Consider the following 16,479-nt stretch of genomic DNA (forward strand, 5'->3'; position numbering starts at 1 on the left):
TGTAGTCTGTCTTCTGTGTGTGTGTGTGTGTGTGTGTGTGTGTGTGTGAGTGTGAGTGTACATTACAAGTGTTTAAATATGTGTGTGTTCAAGTGTGTGACTCATTCATTCCTAGGAGTTGCGGTGCTTTTTCCAATAGTACAAATCATCCCACCCTCACTGTGCACACACACACACATGCACGCACGCACGCACGCACGCACGCACACACACACACACACACACACTTATAATCCAGATCAGAGGTGTGTTTGCTCCAGGCTCTTATTTTCTCTCTCTTAGTCTTTCTTTTATTTTCTCCTGTTGAATATTTTACCCCCCATCTGTTTTTAATCTCTCTCTCTCTCTCTCTCTCTCTCTCTCTCTCTCGAGCAGTAAACACTCAGTATTCAGATGTAAACACAATGTTCTGTGTTCCGAAAGAGACTAAGAAGCTCTTGGGAAGAGAGAGAGACTTTAGTAAAACTAACAAACTCTGATTCTTTTTATATGTTGTTGATGGTGTTGACAGTTTTTAGAAGTCTGTTGTTGTTAAAGAACTTTTAAAAACACATCATTACCATGAACACACACACACACACACACACACACACACTTGTACTTCCATCTTTGTGAGGACACTCATTGACATAATGCATTCCCTAGCCCCTTACCCTAACCTTAACCATCACACCTGAGAGCCTAACCCCAACCCTGATCCTAACCTTAACCTAAACCTAATTCTAACCATAACTCTGAAACCAACTTCTAACCCTCAACATGTGATTTGAAGGTGTCTCAAAAAGTGAGGACCGGCCAAAATGTCCTCACTTTCCCAAAATGTCCTCACTCTGTTAGTAAAATACTTTTTTTGGTCCTTACTATGTAGCAAGTACAAGTACACACACACACATACACTGTAGTTTATTTTGACTTAATCCCACATACACAGATTCTTTATCAATTCGTTATCAAAAGCTCCAGAACACCAAAGTAAGTGGACCTTGGTTGGAGATTGTTTTGTGAACTGCTGAATAAACTTTCAAGCTTAATGATTTGTGATTAAAAGAAAACTCAAAGCCTCTGTGTTTTCTGGGATTCAGATAAACAGTAAAACACCAATGAAACAACACTGAATTGACTGTTGAACAGATGTAAATGTGACTTTCAGAGTGAGCTCATGTACACCGTCTCATCTTCCAGGCAGGTGGGATGATATCATTTCCTGCTGAGGAAGAAGTCGACACGATGTGAGGACATTGTTCAGGAAACAGCAGAGGAAACGCTGCTCTGCTGAAGCTACACGAGCTTCTTTCACAGACCAACTGATCTCAGGTCAGACCAACAAACCTCCACTCAGTCCTGAACCTGCTCCATCGATGTTCAAAAGCTTCATGACCCAAGGTATAACATCACTCCTTCCCTTCATTCATGTCATCTAACTAACATTTCATTATTGGATGATTGGAAGATTATTGGATGAGTGATTGATGAAATATTCAAAAATATTCTCTGGTTCTATTATTATATGTCTTTCTTTCTTTTTACATTCTGTCGTCTGATTTGGTGAACTTTATTTTACAATACAAAAATTAGTATTTTGCTAAATCCTGTTGTATTTATTAGTTTAGTTTTTTCCTCTTTGTTCTCTTTTTTCCTTTCTTATGTTGAGTTAAGAGGAGGTTTGTGACTCTTTGACCCCTCACATCTGTTTTATTTCTACTATCTGGTTTCATGCTGTTAATTATTCATGCAAATCCAAAGTGCAGAGAGCAACAGTTTTTTTTTCTTCTTTAGAGAAATGGTAACGCTCTACACTGCTGCTGACATTTTGACCTGATCGACTGTTAATCACCACACACTCACACACACACACACACACACACACACACACCTACAACCACCTCGTGGAACCAGCAGAGCAGCATACTGCCGGCAGAAACATGATGATTAGTGACAGAACAAAGCAGCAGAACAAACATCACCTCAATAACATCTTCATTGTCCCTCAACAGCAGCAGAACCACATTCCTCCAACACTGACTGCTTCAAGTCACCTCACAGCTCCTCATCTGTCCTCATGACTGTTTGGTAGCATTTACATTTGGGGAATTTATTTTATTTATTTATTTTAGTTGTTGTATAATCAAAATACAGCTAAACAGTACTGGTAGAGCTTTTTGGTCTCTTTTAGTTTCCAGTTTTGTTTTTTTCTATATTCATTTGACTGTAACTTTTACTTTTTAGAGAAAATTTTACTATAAACTACAATTACCATCTCGCCATTGTATGCCTGCGCCACTCTGACTAGTTTCAGGTTACATCGCTGTTTATCCACAGTCATGCAAAATATTAACCATTTGTGTGAAATTTTACCACAATTGCTGTGTGAAGTCTTGAGTTATGGCTAAAAGGTGTTTTGTGAGGTCACTGTGACCTTGACCTTTGACCTTTAACTACCAAAATCTAATCAGTTTATCTTTGAACCCACGTGAACTTTTGTGCCAAAGTTGAAGCTATTCCCTTGAGGAGTTCCTGAGATACTATGTACACAAGGCCAAAACCATATTTTGTGATGTCACCGTGACCTTGACCTTTGACCTTTGACAACCAAAATCTAATCAGTTCATCTTTAGGTTCAAGTGAATGTTTGTGCCAAATTTGAAGAAATTCCCTCAGGGTGTTACTGAGATATTGCGTCAACAAGAATAGGACAGGCGGACTTCTGCCCCCTTTGCTTTAACCCTCACCAACTCTCACCAGTCACAACCTTTAACCTCCAACAGAGAACTCGTCAAGGACGCCCTGTAAGCCCACTACTTCTTTACCTGGCTGTAGAGACATTGGCAATTGTGTTCTGTAACTGTGAGGGTGTCTCAGGGACTTGGAGGAAGGGAACTGAACATAAAGTGTTGCTCTATGCTGATGATCTTCTGCTTTTCATATCAACCTCAGATACCTCCCTGCTCACCACACTGTCACCAACTGGGCCAGTTCTCAGGATACAAACTAAATGTATACAAAGGTGAACTTCTCCCTGTGAATGGAGAGGTGCTTACATCAGAGTATACTTACCTCCCTTTTAAGATTGTGAAAAGATCTGTTAACTTGCCCTGGTATTACAGTCACGAGAAAAGACAGTGTTCTTAAATTAGATTATGTGAAACAGTGCTGGTCTAACCCTGGTCACCCCGTCTCTGTCCCTGGTGGGCGGATTTAACTCTGTTGAATTAAATAGTCTCCATACATTTTTTATATCATTTCCAATCTACAACCAATCATCATTTTTAAGACCTTTTTAACTCTCTAGACTAGTTAACCACGTTGTTATTGTTGTAACCATGACAACAAAAATTGTAGAATGATTAGGAAGTGCTTATTTTAACCCAAATTAGGATCTTTTCCTAAACCTAATCAAACCCTGACAGTTATTACAGTAACCGTGGTGATGAAGGTAGGTACGCTGCTGTCAGTACAGTCCACATGTTTATCATTGTAACCATGACAACCAAGGTCCAGTACACCTGCTGCTATAGGGGCACTATCACAGGGTTGAAAAAAAACCAGCCTATATGGTTGTTCAGGTCGGGGGTTATATCGTCCTATATATGAGGTGGTAGCTGAATTCTTTCCTTTCCAGCTCTGCTTGGATTCTGTTCCCTCTCCCCCAAATAAATCAACTGATAACCAGTTGTTGGGCACACTGTGAGAGTATGGACCCAGTTCTTTGGTTTCACTTTGCTTTCCATGATTTCTCTCCATCAATTCCTATCCAACCTCCTTTATTTGATCCTGCATTTCAAGGATGGCACAGAGGGGGTATCGAAGGAGACCACTGGACTGAACGAGTTAACTGTATATAAAGTAGCTAAAACCAGCTCCACCTGAAGCAGCCACAACAGTAAAATGCTGGATACACGTTGATGCAACAGCTTTAACGATTTAATTTATTACATAAGCAACACTTGAGCTGAGTTTAGCCAATAACACTTCAGAACTTCCACTGAAACACAGGACTTTTTACATTGTCGTGTTGGTATTTTTACTGAAGGTGTCTTCCAACAGTCAACTTTCAGCTAAACAACAAATTCATTTCTTTTCACACTGACCTGCTATGATGGCAAACTGTTTACAGAGCACTGCAAGTGTCTGTGTGTGTGTTTGTGTGTGTGTGTGTGTGTGTGTGTGTTTGCAGACTATATAAGTCACTCACAGGCAAACTTGTGACTCACTGGGCTGCAATAAAACCTCTTTTTCTCCCTCTCTCCCTAGACTGTATGCTTCAGGGTCTCTCAACCACAGATCATTCACAGTGACCAGACCTAATCTTCTCCACAGAGCTTTATTATAATGTTAACAGACAGACAGACAGGCAGGCAGGCAGACAGACAGGAGGACAGGCAGGCAGACAGGAGGACAGGCAGGCAGACAGACAGACAGGCAGACAGACAGACAGGTAGACAGGCAGACAGACAGACAGACAGGCAGACAGACAGACAGGTAGACAGGCAGACAGGAGGACAGACAGGCAGACAGACAGACAGGTAGACAGACAGACAGACAGACAGGCAGACAGACAGGCAGACAGACAGGCAGACAGACAGACAGACAGGCAGGCAGACAGACAGACAGACAGACAGACAGAGAGGCAGACAGACAGACAGACAGACAGAGAGGCAGACAGGCAGACAGACAGAGAGGCAGACAGACAGACAGACAGACAGACAGACAGACAGGCAGGCAGACAGACAGACAGACAGACAGACAGGCAGGCAGGCAGGCAGACAGACAGACAGACAGACAGACAGGCAGACAGAGAGGCAGACAGGCAGACAGACAGGCAGACAGACAGACAGACAGACAGACAGACAGACAGACAGGCAGGCAGACAGACAGACAGACAGACAGACAGGCAGACAGACAGACAGACAGACAGACAGAGAGGCAGACAGACAGACAGACAGACAGAGAGGCAGACAGACAGGCAGACAGACAGAGAGGCAGACAGACAGGCAGACAGACAGACAGGCAGGCAGACAGACAGACAGACAGACAGGCAGACAGAGAGGCAGACAGGCAGACAGACAGGCAGTGAAGGAGTGAACTCCCTGTCTGTCTCTTGACATTCCTCGTGTCTGACCAGAAAACGCCCGCTGACCTCAGTTTCTCCTCTGAATGTATTTCACTGCAGTCTGTATCAACCAGTCCTCTCCAGCCTCACGCTGCAGCCTCTCACCTTGACCCCCGCTGACATCCATCACCTGCCGGCATCAGACTGCAGCTCCTCCCGCTCAGATCCAACACTTTCAAGAGCTGACGGTGTCGGTGTCAAAGCTCCGGCTCCGGCCCCAAAACAAGCGCTTCTCCTTCTGCAGCGAGTCAGAGTCAGACTTCAGTCCGAGCATCGAGCCGAGCAACAAACCGCTGAGATTCACGGAACCCGCCTCTCGAGGGTCAAGCTCCAGGAGGAACCACGTCCCTCTCTTCCGGTGGTACCTTCAAAATAAGAGCCAAGCTCACGACCATGTTTCCAGTCAGTTACCTGTGAGCATGGAGAGCCTGTCTTTGAAGACTGAGAATACTCTCTATATGGAAAGTCAATCAGACACAAACAGACACAGAAGAGATGCAAAGAGATGCACAAGGTCTACAAAGAGAAGCAAAGAGATGGAAACACAAAAAAGACACAAAATGTTGCATGATGAGCACAAAAGATACAAACAGCTGCCAAGATAATGCAAAACTAGCACAAAGATGGGGGGGGGGGGGGGGCATAACTTCACCCATGGGCCCATTGTCTCATAATCCAACCATGTCTATTCACACTGAATAAATAATTTTACCAATGAAATGATAGATTTACCTTTATTGGCAAAAGAAAAGATAGTGCTGATGAGGTTAGTTGATAGTTGCTCAACAGAAAATGAATAAAAATAAATAATAGTTTTAATCAGACCTCAAGCAAAATCAATCTCTTTTTAAGTTTGATATATTTTGGCTTTTTCCAATTCTAGTGCTGATGCCACACCTGAGGTTTGGAAACAAAATAATACTTCAAAATAATACTTTTTTTGTCAACTTTGCAGAATATAATTTTGATTTCATACAAAAAGTAGTTGTTTTTTTTATTTAACAAAGCAGCTGTCAAGAACTTTACCAAAAATGAATAATAATGTTTAAAATATACAATTTATATCAGGGACTATGAAGAGTAAGCAAACAAGAATTTAAAAAATTATACATTTCATTAGACATATTGATGTCGGTGCTACAGATAACTGCACCAAAAAAAGTACTGTGGTTCAGCACCAGCCCCATACAAGGTAATCAATTAAAGAAAATAGCAATTGAACAATTGAAAGTAAAAATAATTAATAGTTGCAGCCATAGTCAAGTGCCATATCGTGAGAAGACTTGTGCTTTTATTTTGAAGGCAGTGTGGTTCCGGGCTGGCTGACTTAGTGCGAAGCTGTGTGAGTTTTAGAGGCTGCTGTTGTTTTAAGTGTTGACGCTTCACAGCTCACACACTAAAGAGCTGTCTGCTGCTTTTTAACTCACTGAAAACTGAGTGTGTGAGTTTCATGGTAAGACACTAAAACTCATCTGTCAGCTTGAAGCAAATGAGAGAAAATGATCAGTCATAATGCAATTTAAATACTTACTGTGCTGGAGCGTTTCATAATGATTTTTATTGTACTCAAGTATTTATCCTTCTGGTTAACTGATACACTAGTTTTTGCTACAGCTTTGTAACTTGCTGTAAATTTAAAACTATGCATTAGCTCACTTTTTCCTCATATTGTGTTTCCTTTGTTGTCATTTTGTTTAGTTGATTGCAATGAAACTGTGCTTTTTATTCTAATCATAACCTCTTAACAGTCAGACATTGAACAAAAAGATGAAAGGAGGAACGTTTTATTAGATGAACTTATTTATTTCCTACATTAAGGTACTATAAAACAGTACATTTCTAAAAAAAAAATGTAGAAAAATAGGAAAATAACAGTCTAACTATACAAAAATCGAAACAAAACAGACATTTCCAAGGAAAGTAAAATAATACAAATAATATTTACAAGTAAGAAATGCTGAATCTTCCCTTCCAATAAACTCCAATAAAGTTGTCACTCAGCAGCAACCAAAACATCTGTGTCAGAAAAAATAAAAATACTTTATAAAACTCAAGGTTTGATGCAGGAGAGAACAAAATGACAGCAGCGGCTGATCATGAAAGAATCAATAACTGAAAGTCAATAACAGAAGTCACATAGACGCCCATTTCCACCAGGAAAAAAAAAAAAGATCAATAGTTAGAATTAAGAAGAAGTCTGAAGTCAAAAATAATGACCCAGACATAATTATGAGATAATAACTCACTCTTTTGGGTTTTTAAATCAAAATTACGACTCACTATCTCACGATGTATTGTTAGTGTATTTATTTCCTGTCGTGGCAGGACTTCCATAGACTTCCATAGTGGAGTTTTTAAAGTGGTTCAGTTTTATAATGCCCTCATCTCTGCTGCTCCCTGCAACAATGTCAGAAAATGATTACAAAGCATTAAGAAATATATAACTATAAATGCAACAATATACAATACTTATATGAAACCATAAGATTAACAACGCATCCACAGTATTCAATATATTATGGCGCCACCATCCAAAAGAGTTTGAGTTGTATATTCTGAAGTTGTGAATTAAAATGCAGAGAAAATAAAATTCATAAAACTAAATTTCAATTCAACATGTAATTCACACAACTCTTCCACCACGTTATATCACATTAGCAGGTTTTAGTACATTTCTGACAGTTCTTTAACAGTTTCAGGATTTGTGATTAGGCAGCGCTCATCGTGTTGCTGCTTCAGATGACATTTCTGTGTTGAAAACTTAAGATAAGGTTTGCTGCTGAAACATGTCACAGAGGAAAAACAAAGCCCGTAAAAATGAATATTGAAAAATGTTCTAGTACCAACTGTTTTAGGGGAATTCCACTTTCTAATGAAAAATGCTCATCCTAAAATTAAAAGGCACATTAAATGAAAAAAAAGGCATTCACCGATAAATATATGGTTTTCCCCAAAGTATTAAGTGTTTACTTGCTTTTGGTCCGACATGTTGAGAATAATACAAAAGACATTCTCATTATTATCAGTGTCCTGAAGGTGTTGATACATTCAGCAGCTTTTGATAAAAATCTTTGTGGACACCAGAACTTCAGAAGCTGCTTTGATCCCGACGGATGTTGTTGCCGTGGAACATCTGAACATGTTTGTGGCGTCGTGTCTTTCTGTGTCTCTGTCTCAAAAAGTGCCCGAACAAACAGTGCTTCAGCATCATGTTTTGGTACCAAACATCAACCCAAACATTAGTCAGTTGTCTATTAACCAATCAAGACGCAGTGCTGAGGCGGTCTTTGGTTTGAACGGGTCTGCTCTGCCAGCATCCGGAGACCCGGTCCTTCAAAAATCCCCCAGGCAGGGGGGCGACCAGAGGGGCCAACAAAGTACCATTAGTCATTAGAAGGGGCCGGTGTTGTAGCCCCCTGTGGTTACTAAAGTTATTGTAGTTACCGGGGTTCTAGAATGTAGTGGTTACCGTAGTTACCAGGGACTGATGTTCTGTAACCCGGTGAATACCAGAGTCACCAGGAAATAATGTTCTACAGCTCTGTGTTTACCAGAGATACCTGGGCTCTGGTTCTGGATTGCAGTGGTTACCGTAGTTACCAAGGACTAATGCTTTAAAACTCACTTGTTACCGTAGCTACTAAGGACAAATTTTCTAGACGCAGCGGTTACCATGGTTATTATACCTATCAATGTACTAGAAAGTAATGGTTACCATAGTTACCAAGTACTAGTGTTCTAGAACATAACAGTAACAATAGTCACCAGTGACTAGTCAGTGGTTAACATAGTTACCAAAGACCAGCATTCAAGAACTCAGCTGTTTCCATGGTAACCCACTCTAATGCCTTTTAATTATTCCAGTTTGGTTTCCATGACGATCGGATGATGGCCCTTATGAGAAAGGATTCAGGTCTATGTTCAAAACATTATTGGCCCTGTGATGACATCACGGGCGCAGTCCTCTCCTGATTGGCTGGAGGCGTCCCCTACAATGATGCTACAGAGGCGAGTCCATCGCTGTGCTCCAGGTGGTGGTGGTGGTGCAGCTCAGCTTTACACACTGTGGCGGTGCTGCAGCGAAGCGACGAGACAACAGGTGGCTCTTCATCACCTGGAAGACAGACAGTCAGGTGTGAACGACCTGATCGCTTTCCTTTGTTTTAATAAACAGCCACATGAGGAAATGAGAGAAGAATCTGTCACATGACATGTAACAGATTAAAATGAAATGATAACAACACAGAATAACAGCAGACGACGATACTTCAAATGTAAAACAACATCATCTCACCCAGCCCTGAAGAAGATGATTCGCTGTCGGCCAGGGAGGAGGAGTCAGCCTGGTCATGTGACAGTCCCTCCATTAGGGGAATAGAAAGCTCTGAGGAAGGGACAGATGAATCATAGATGCCTGAATCACGAGGAGGTGGGACTTCTGGAGGGGAGGGACGGCCCTCTTCTGCCTGGGCGGGGACAGGGCACACCCCATCCTGGAGGATGGAGGGAGCAGAGGAGGAGGAGGAGGAGGAGGAGGAAGGTTCCTCAGGTAAAAGTCCAGATATTCCAGAAGTGGACCTGATGGAGAAGAAAAACAGCAGCTGTCAGACTGACGAGTGATCTCATATTACCTGCTGTGTAGTCTAACCATGGACTCAGGACGCTGAAGGTCACACACAACGAAAGCATCAGTATTTTAACAGTCTAGAGATTCATGGTTTCATGGGGAGTTGATACAAACTCAGTCACCATCAACAGCAGCAAACAGTCGTATGTAAAAGCTTAAAGTAAAAGCTTGAAGGCCAGTAGGCCGAGGACTGACACAATGACTCTTCCATTAACTGAAAGATGTGAGTTCCGCATCAAGATTCACTTGAAAAATAAGAACTTCTCCTTTACAGACCAAAATACAACTGAGGAGGTAAAAAGAAGTTGAATTTGGCTTTAATGCTCACAGGAAAACACTCAAAACCTTCAGTGGTGTTACACCTGTCTTTACCTTGAAGAAGGTCCCAGCATGGACAAAGAGCAGTGTGGCAGGCCTGGACTGGGACAGAGCCCAGGACTGGGACAGGGACCAGGACTGGGACAGGGACCAGGACTGTGGCTGGGACTGGAGCCTGGGGCCAGCAGGAGCATGTTCCTCCTTGGGACATTCCCGCTCTCCAGCGACGGCGTCCTCACCACCACCTCATTCAACACCAAGCCGGAGTCAAACCTCTGCTCGGGCTGAGTCGAGGAGGACGAGGAGGAGCAGGAGGGCTTTGGAGGGGGGCTTGGAGCTGGGACGGCGGGGAGAGGAGAATGTTTGGAAGAGGAGCCAGAGGAGGCCGAGGAACCTCCTGCAGTAGGCAGCTGCTTCTCGAACCAGTCGGGGCTCTGGCTGATGTGCTGGTGCATGTTGCAGATGGAGACGTAGAGCGAGCGTCCGGACTTGCTTCTGAAGTAGTTCCTCCTGGAGACGTTGAGAGGCTGCTGCTCACGGTCGGCTAGACTGCACTGACTGGAGTGGAGCCGACTGAAGAGCTGAGGCAGCTGGTCCATCAGCTTGAACCTGAACACAGGAGAGAACGACGGACTGATCAGGCTGCAGAGTTTCCAGACGCCTGCTCTGTTGCTCTTTGGTAAAAACCGAAGCTTTGGTTATAAACAAAGCTTGAGACAGATTTGTTTGCTTTAAATCCAATAAGTTGTTCACCAGGAACTGGATCTAAAATGGAAGCTGCTATCAAGACACAATCCTATTTAATCCGTGGACAAAAACACACAACTTCTGCATATTTTTATGTAACAAAACATCATCTCTCAAACGTCATCTCCTGCCTGTAGTGAGTGTAAAATGTCTCAGCCTATAATCTTCTTGACTGATCGACTGTCTCAGTGGTCACGTGGTGTAGTGCTGCTGTCGTGTGTCCTGTGGTGTGTAGTTACCTGGGAGCCAGACTCAACATGGTGGGGATGTCGTTCTCTGTTGAGTAGTCGAAGTAAACCGACATGTAGCGGTTCAGCTCCTGAGCACCGCCCCCTTCGCTCTGCTTCGCCAACCGCAGCTTTTCAGCGATCATGGCCACGCCCACTATGAACAGGTCACCGCCAGATCCACCGATCGGAGAGCTGCTGGTGCTGCTGCTGTTGTTACTACGGCGACTGACGGGTGTCTTCCCTCTTCGACTCTTCTTCTCCACATAGTAGCTGCAAAAAGGAAACTGAGCTGTTTAGAATAGAAACAATACAATAAAAACAAATATAAAATCAACTAGAATTACAGCTCGTCGCTGTCTGCCTCCACCACTCAGACTCCTTTCAGATTACATCCCTGTTGAGGTCACCACAACCTTGACCTTTGACCTTTGACCACCAAAATCTAATCAGTTCATCCTTGACTCCAAGTGAACGTTTGTGTCTAATTTGATGAAATGTTCCATCGAGGAAGATTCAATTCTCCAGCAGTGAATCAATGATGTCTATAAGGTTCAGGATGAACTTTCTGAATATGTTGGGTCTTCAACCGTGAAACACTCAATGAGGAGGAAGAGAAGGAAGGTAGGGACAGTATGAAGGAGGGACAAGAGGAAGGAAGAAAGAAAGGAAGGAAGGAAGGAAGGAAGGAAGGAAGGAAGGAAGGAAGGATGGATGGATGGAATAATTTATTTTGATCATTTAAAACAACTTCCAAACACATAGTAACTACTGAGTCTCTCACTTAGGATTGATTGATGTTTAACATGGATAATCACTACAGAGCAGTCAGTGTTTCAGCAGCACCTAGTGGCCCCTGGAGGAACTGCAGCTGAATGCACCGCTACAACATCAACAGTAGTTTGGTTGGAGGCACAGTGAACAGTAGGGTGGCGTACCGGAGGCCTCTGGAACACACGGTGATGATGAAGTTGGCTTCGTCCAGCTGTCTGCTTAGCCATGACATCTGACCCTCTTTGCACATCTCCAGATGTTCCCACAGATCCAACACAACCTGCACAGAAATGAAAAGGCATCTGAGAACCGTACTCAACCCTCAAACTCACACTTTATTTATATTAACTTTTAGATTATTTCTCCTCTTTATCTGTCGGTTCTCATCTCTCTGTCTCACCTCACAGTTGCAGAAGTCCTGCAGGAAGTAGGCGAAGCTCTGGATGACGCTGGTGTGTTTGGGACAGTCTCTGTTGGAGTAACAGATGAAGACTTTGGGACGAGGCCACGGGCGCTCTGCATTCAACGCTGCACTGTGATTGGACGATTCGCTGCTCTCCTCATCCAGCTGGCTGTAGATGTTTTCTAACAGGAGAGAAGACGGGTTAACTCATCAGAATAATGTCACGTCTGTCAAATCTCTAATAATGGAGGATCATTGAAAGCACCAACAGTGAGAGTTCAGTCCCAGCTCACAACTGCATTAAATTACAGTATCAATGAAGAATTATTCTCATTATCAATTAATCTGCACTTCATTATCCAAACAGCTGCTGATGAACCTTCTGTTGGACGACTAATCAATTAATCAACTGATCGGTGCAACTCTACAATAAATAGTGGATGCTGAAGTTGTTGTTACCAAGACTAAAGGCCATGGGACATCACCAACATCAAGTGCTCTCACCTTGCTGCTTCTTACGACACATGACAGTGAAGAGGGTGGCGAAGGCTGACATGATGACCAGAGGCACCGTGATGGCCATGGCGCGGATAGGCCCCGCCCAGGGGAAGTGGACTGAAGTATGAAAGAACACACCCAGCATGACACAACAGAATCGGATTCTTGACAGACCTTCAAAGTAAAAGCATGTAACTATGCAGGCATGTGACACCTGTGTAACACTCATGGGATAAAGGTAAATTCTGATATAACTCTATATATAAAGTTTATAATGAATAAACTTTGTTAAAATATAACAAAATTTATATTTTTTGTATAAATATAAAAATCTCAAACATCCTCCAGGAGAATAATGTGTTTACCTGCCTGCAGCTGTTTAGACAATGATATAGTTACAGAGTTGAAACAGCTGACTGAAACAAAACAAGACACTTGAACGCAACATCTTAAACTCTGGGAAACTGACAGGCATTTTTCTCAATTTAGACATTTAACAAACCAACGATAATGTAGTTGTGAAAAAAAGACCAACTGATGATGATAATCATTATTAACAACCCTAGAGAGTTATATATATTACCATGCTATGCCTATTGTGTGTGTGTGTGTGTGTGTGTGTGTGTGTCTCACCCTGGCTGACATGGTACTGAGTCTGCCTCCTGGTCGTGTTGTTGTCGTCTCTCAGCTGACTCAGAAAAGAAGAAAAAAAAATATCAATAAATCAAATGCAGATAAAACGATTCAGTTCATGAGCAGATATGAAACTGAGAAACCTTCGTCTTTAAATCATCAAACATTTTTCTCTCAGTATGAAGAGGAGAATCCAGTGGAAACCAGTTAAACCAAACTGGGAGCTGAGCAGCATTGAGATGATGATTAGTCTAGTGATCAAACTGTGTTGTGTAAATAAAGCTCAGTCCTGTGGTGCGTTTAAGTACCTCTACAGTGTAGGTCCCTGGAGTGACGTTCTGGAGGATACATGTAGTTCTCGGCTGGTTCACGTCCTGCACAGAGTAAACTTGTCATTAAAACATTGACAAACTCAGCTGGAAACTCAGCGACGCCTACAGGCAGCATCATAACTTATTGTTCAGGTAAGAAATGAATTCCCACAATTTACAAATTACAAGGGCTGAAAATCAGAGCAGCCAACAGCACAATGGTCTTTTTCAGAGCTGGAGTGAAGTCAAGATAACTTAAACCTAAACCTCCGGTCTCCTCCTCGAAGCCCAGCTTAGATTGGATGCTGAGTCACAGACAGACAGCCAAACATAAACTTGGTCTTACTGGTTTGCAGCGCTGCAGTTTGAACGGTCCGTCCTGCCGCAGTTTGTAGTACAGGTAGTAGAAGTGGAAGCCGAAGGAGGCCGGAGCCTGGTCGAACGCCACGTGGAGGTTTGACCCCAGCTGGGACACGTTCAGGGTCTTTGGCTTCCAAACTGCACAGACAGACACAAACAAGACTTAACCTCCAGTCTCAAGGACATATAGTGTTTGTACTAATGTTACACAATTAGACAATTAGTGACACAAAAGTGGCCATAAATTCTAAATGTTATTTTTCATCTAAACAGCAGAGTCAGGTCTTTATTTACAAATGACCTGTTTTCTAGGTATATTTCAAAGTTTATTTAAAACCTCCTTGTTTTCTGGTTTATTTATCTGTTCAGCATCATCAGCCTCAGCACAATACTCTCCACTCTGCTGTTCTCAGTTTCTCTTTTTAATCGGTTTTAACCTACTGTCAAACTCAACTTTCCCTTCTAAGATGAGGAAAAGATGACAAACACAATCCCTCTTTCCTACCAGGCTTTTAATGTGAAACATCTGCACCAGCCTCTTTTCTTCTGGCAGGTGTGGAAATAAAGGATACACAACTTCATAACTCACGAAACAGCTTCTTCATGGCACTTATTGGATTAAAACTTTACGTAATCGCTGATAGAAACTGAGCAGAGAGAAACTGTGTCAACTATTTTAGGTTTCAAATTAGTTTTTGGAAATGTATTAGCTACATTTAACGATCCTAAGAACAAGACGATCAAACCCTGGACTAACTCTGTCTACATATGGCTCTGGTTATGACGGCAGCACTGAGGAACTTACATGGTTTGCAAACCAAGTTGTCTGATCCCAGGAGGACTTCACATGCTGCAACATACAGAAATGGTTAAGACACTTTGTCCCCTTCAGTTCAACGATGACACACATTTCAAGGGACAGTCTTGACATTTTGGTCAATATACGTTCTGTCCTCCTCAGACAGATGTCAGTCTCTTCTCTGTGTCCAGACTTTCTTTAACCCAGCTGAGCACAAAGTGGAAGATTCTACCTCCAACGCCTCTGAAACTCTGCTGCTGGTCGCTGACCCGGTCCAGAGTGAACTGGGTTCTGGCACCATGACGACGGTGAGGACGTCTGAGATGCTGTGTGTTAAGCATCATGTTTACCTTTGCACAGCTGGGCTAACAGTTTCCTCATGCTAACAGTATATGTGCTAAAACAAGCTAAGCTAAGTTAAGCCCACCATTTCTTTTTCACTTTATCGGTGCCTCTGTGGTGTTGGATATTTTAGGCCCCTGCCATTAATCTATGTGTATTTCAACTCTAACAATTTAAAATTTATTTAATTCAATTAATAAGTACAATCAATGTAGTTATTGTCAATTCAATTAAGTTCTGTTTGCCTCAACTTGCCCTTTGAGGGGTGAATGGACTATTTGAATTGAACTGAACACATCAGGGATGTTTTCTGGCTATGGTACAACAATACATAAGCATTTCCCCAAAATTTAATATAATAATTATAATAATATAATAAGTTTCCTTTGAATTTATAATTAATGATATTTTTTTAGAAGAGGTAAAACTAGATGGTATTTGAAGAAAAAAATAGAAATTATGTTGTGTTACTGAATTTAATCTTTGTTTATCTCATCTTTCGAACCTGATAATCATCTAGCGACCTCTGAGATTATTCTCCTGACACCTTGTTGGGGTCCCGACCCAGACTTTGGGTACCACTGCTTTAGGAGCTGTGGGTGAAGCCTGACGGTGCTGCAGCCAGTAACAGTGTAAACAATGCAGAGTGAACATCGAAACATTCAGGGCAGGTTCTCAAGATGTTTTTAGGAATAAATGGTCTGTTGGAGACATTTAAAAAGGTTTTGATCAACTAATCAATCAATCGGTTAACTAATCAATGGTGTCTGGGTGAGGGCAGAACCGGACTCACAGTTGGTCCTGAGGAACGACGGAGGAAAGAAACTCTCGTTCATCAGAGTCGGGAAAGGAACAACACGAACCATGTAGTCGGTGTCAAAGGTCAAACCGCTGAACGGCTGACTGCTCAGCTTCTGTGGGAGGAAATTATTGATAAATCATTGGTAAATAACACAACGAGTCTGAACATGAGATTAACATGAAGAGATGAACAGGTCCCATCAGGCATCTTTGGTCTTTCTGATGAATATTAAAGATGAGGGAAGGTAAGTGTGTTGACACTGAGTTCTCAGTTGAATGTGATTGGTTGATTTGTGTCATAGTTTTTGGCCCTACCGTGTTCCTGTAGGAGAAGTTGAGCTGCCGCGGGTCTTTGAGGATGAGGTGTTGACACTGTTTCCCCTCCGGGTTCTTGTCCTCCAGATAAACTCTGAAGCCTTTAATGTGTTCGATTCCTGCGGAGACACAGCAGGAGGTTCAGCCTCTGCACGCATCCTTCTCTCCTCATTTCCTTCCCTTTCCTCCTCCATCTAAGACTCTTCTATTTTCC

The 16,479-nt window shown here is 42.4% G+C and overlaps 2 protein-coding genes across 3 annotated transcripts in view; both read right to left on the reverse strand.

The window, feature by feature from the left end:
* The window catches only part of arhgef3 (Rho guanine nucleotide exchange factor (GEF) 3), a 35,872-nt gene extending 30,409 nt beyond the window's left edge, over positions 1–5,463 (reverse strand). The window contains exon 1 of one of the 2 annotated variants that reach the window (XM_071495470.1): positions 5,216–5,461. In XM_071495470.1, the coding sequence (XP_071351571.1) occupies positions 5,216–5,237 (22 nt within the window). In that variant the 5' untranslated portion in view covers positions 5,238–5,461. Of the gene's footprint in view, positions 1–5,215 lie in introns of both variants that reach the window. The other variant, XM_071495473.1, reaches the window with a different exon arrangement.
* A 1,417-nt stretch (positions 5,464–6,880) lies between these two features.
* Positions 6,881–16,479, reverse strand: part of il17rd (interleukin 17 receptor D) — a 31,715-nt gene continuing 22,116 nt past the window's right edge. The window contains exons 4-16 of the mRNA XM_071493470.1: positions 16,266–16,384; positions 15,943–16,063; positions 14,814–14,858; positions 13,995–14,146; positions 13,646–13,711; positions 13,338–13,392; positions 12,711–12,821; positions 12,204–12,388; positions 11,968–12,083; positions 11,042–11,302; positions 10,110–10,664; positions 9,405–9,688; positions 6,881–9,224 (exon numbers count right to left, since the gene is read on the reverse strand). Coding sequence (XP_071349571.1) covers positions 9,100–9,224; positions 9,405–9,688; positions 10,110–10,664; positions 11,042–11,302; positions 11,968–12,083; positions 12,204–12,388; positions 12,711–12,821; positions 13,338–13,392; positions 13,646–13,711; positions 13,995–14,146; positions 14,814–14,858; positions 15,943–16,063; positions 16,266–16,384 — 2,195 coding nt within the window. The 3' untranslated portion in view covers positions 6,881–9,099. The remainder of the gene's footprint in view (positions 9,225–9,404; positions 9,689–10,109; positions 10,665–11,041; positions 11,303–11,967; positions 12,084–12,203; positions 12,389–12,710; positions 12,822–13,337; positions 13,393–13,645; positions 13,712–13,994; positions 14,147–14,813; positions 14,859–15,942; positions 16,064–16,265; positions 16,385–16,479) is intronic.

The sequence above is a fragment of the Trachinotus anak genome, unplaced genomic scaffold (assembly GCF_046630095.1).
Source record: "Trachinotus anak isolate AG129_WGS33_773 ecotype Australia unplaced genomic scaffold, CSIRO_AGI_Tana_v1 ptg000013l, whole genome shotgun sequence".
Lineage (NCBI taxonomy): Eukaryota > Metazoa > Chordata > Actinopteri > Carangiformes > Carangidae > Trachinotus > Trachinotus anak.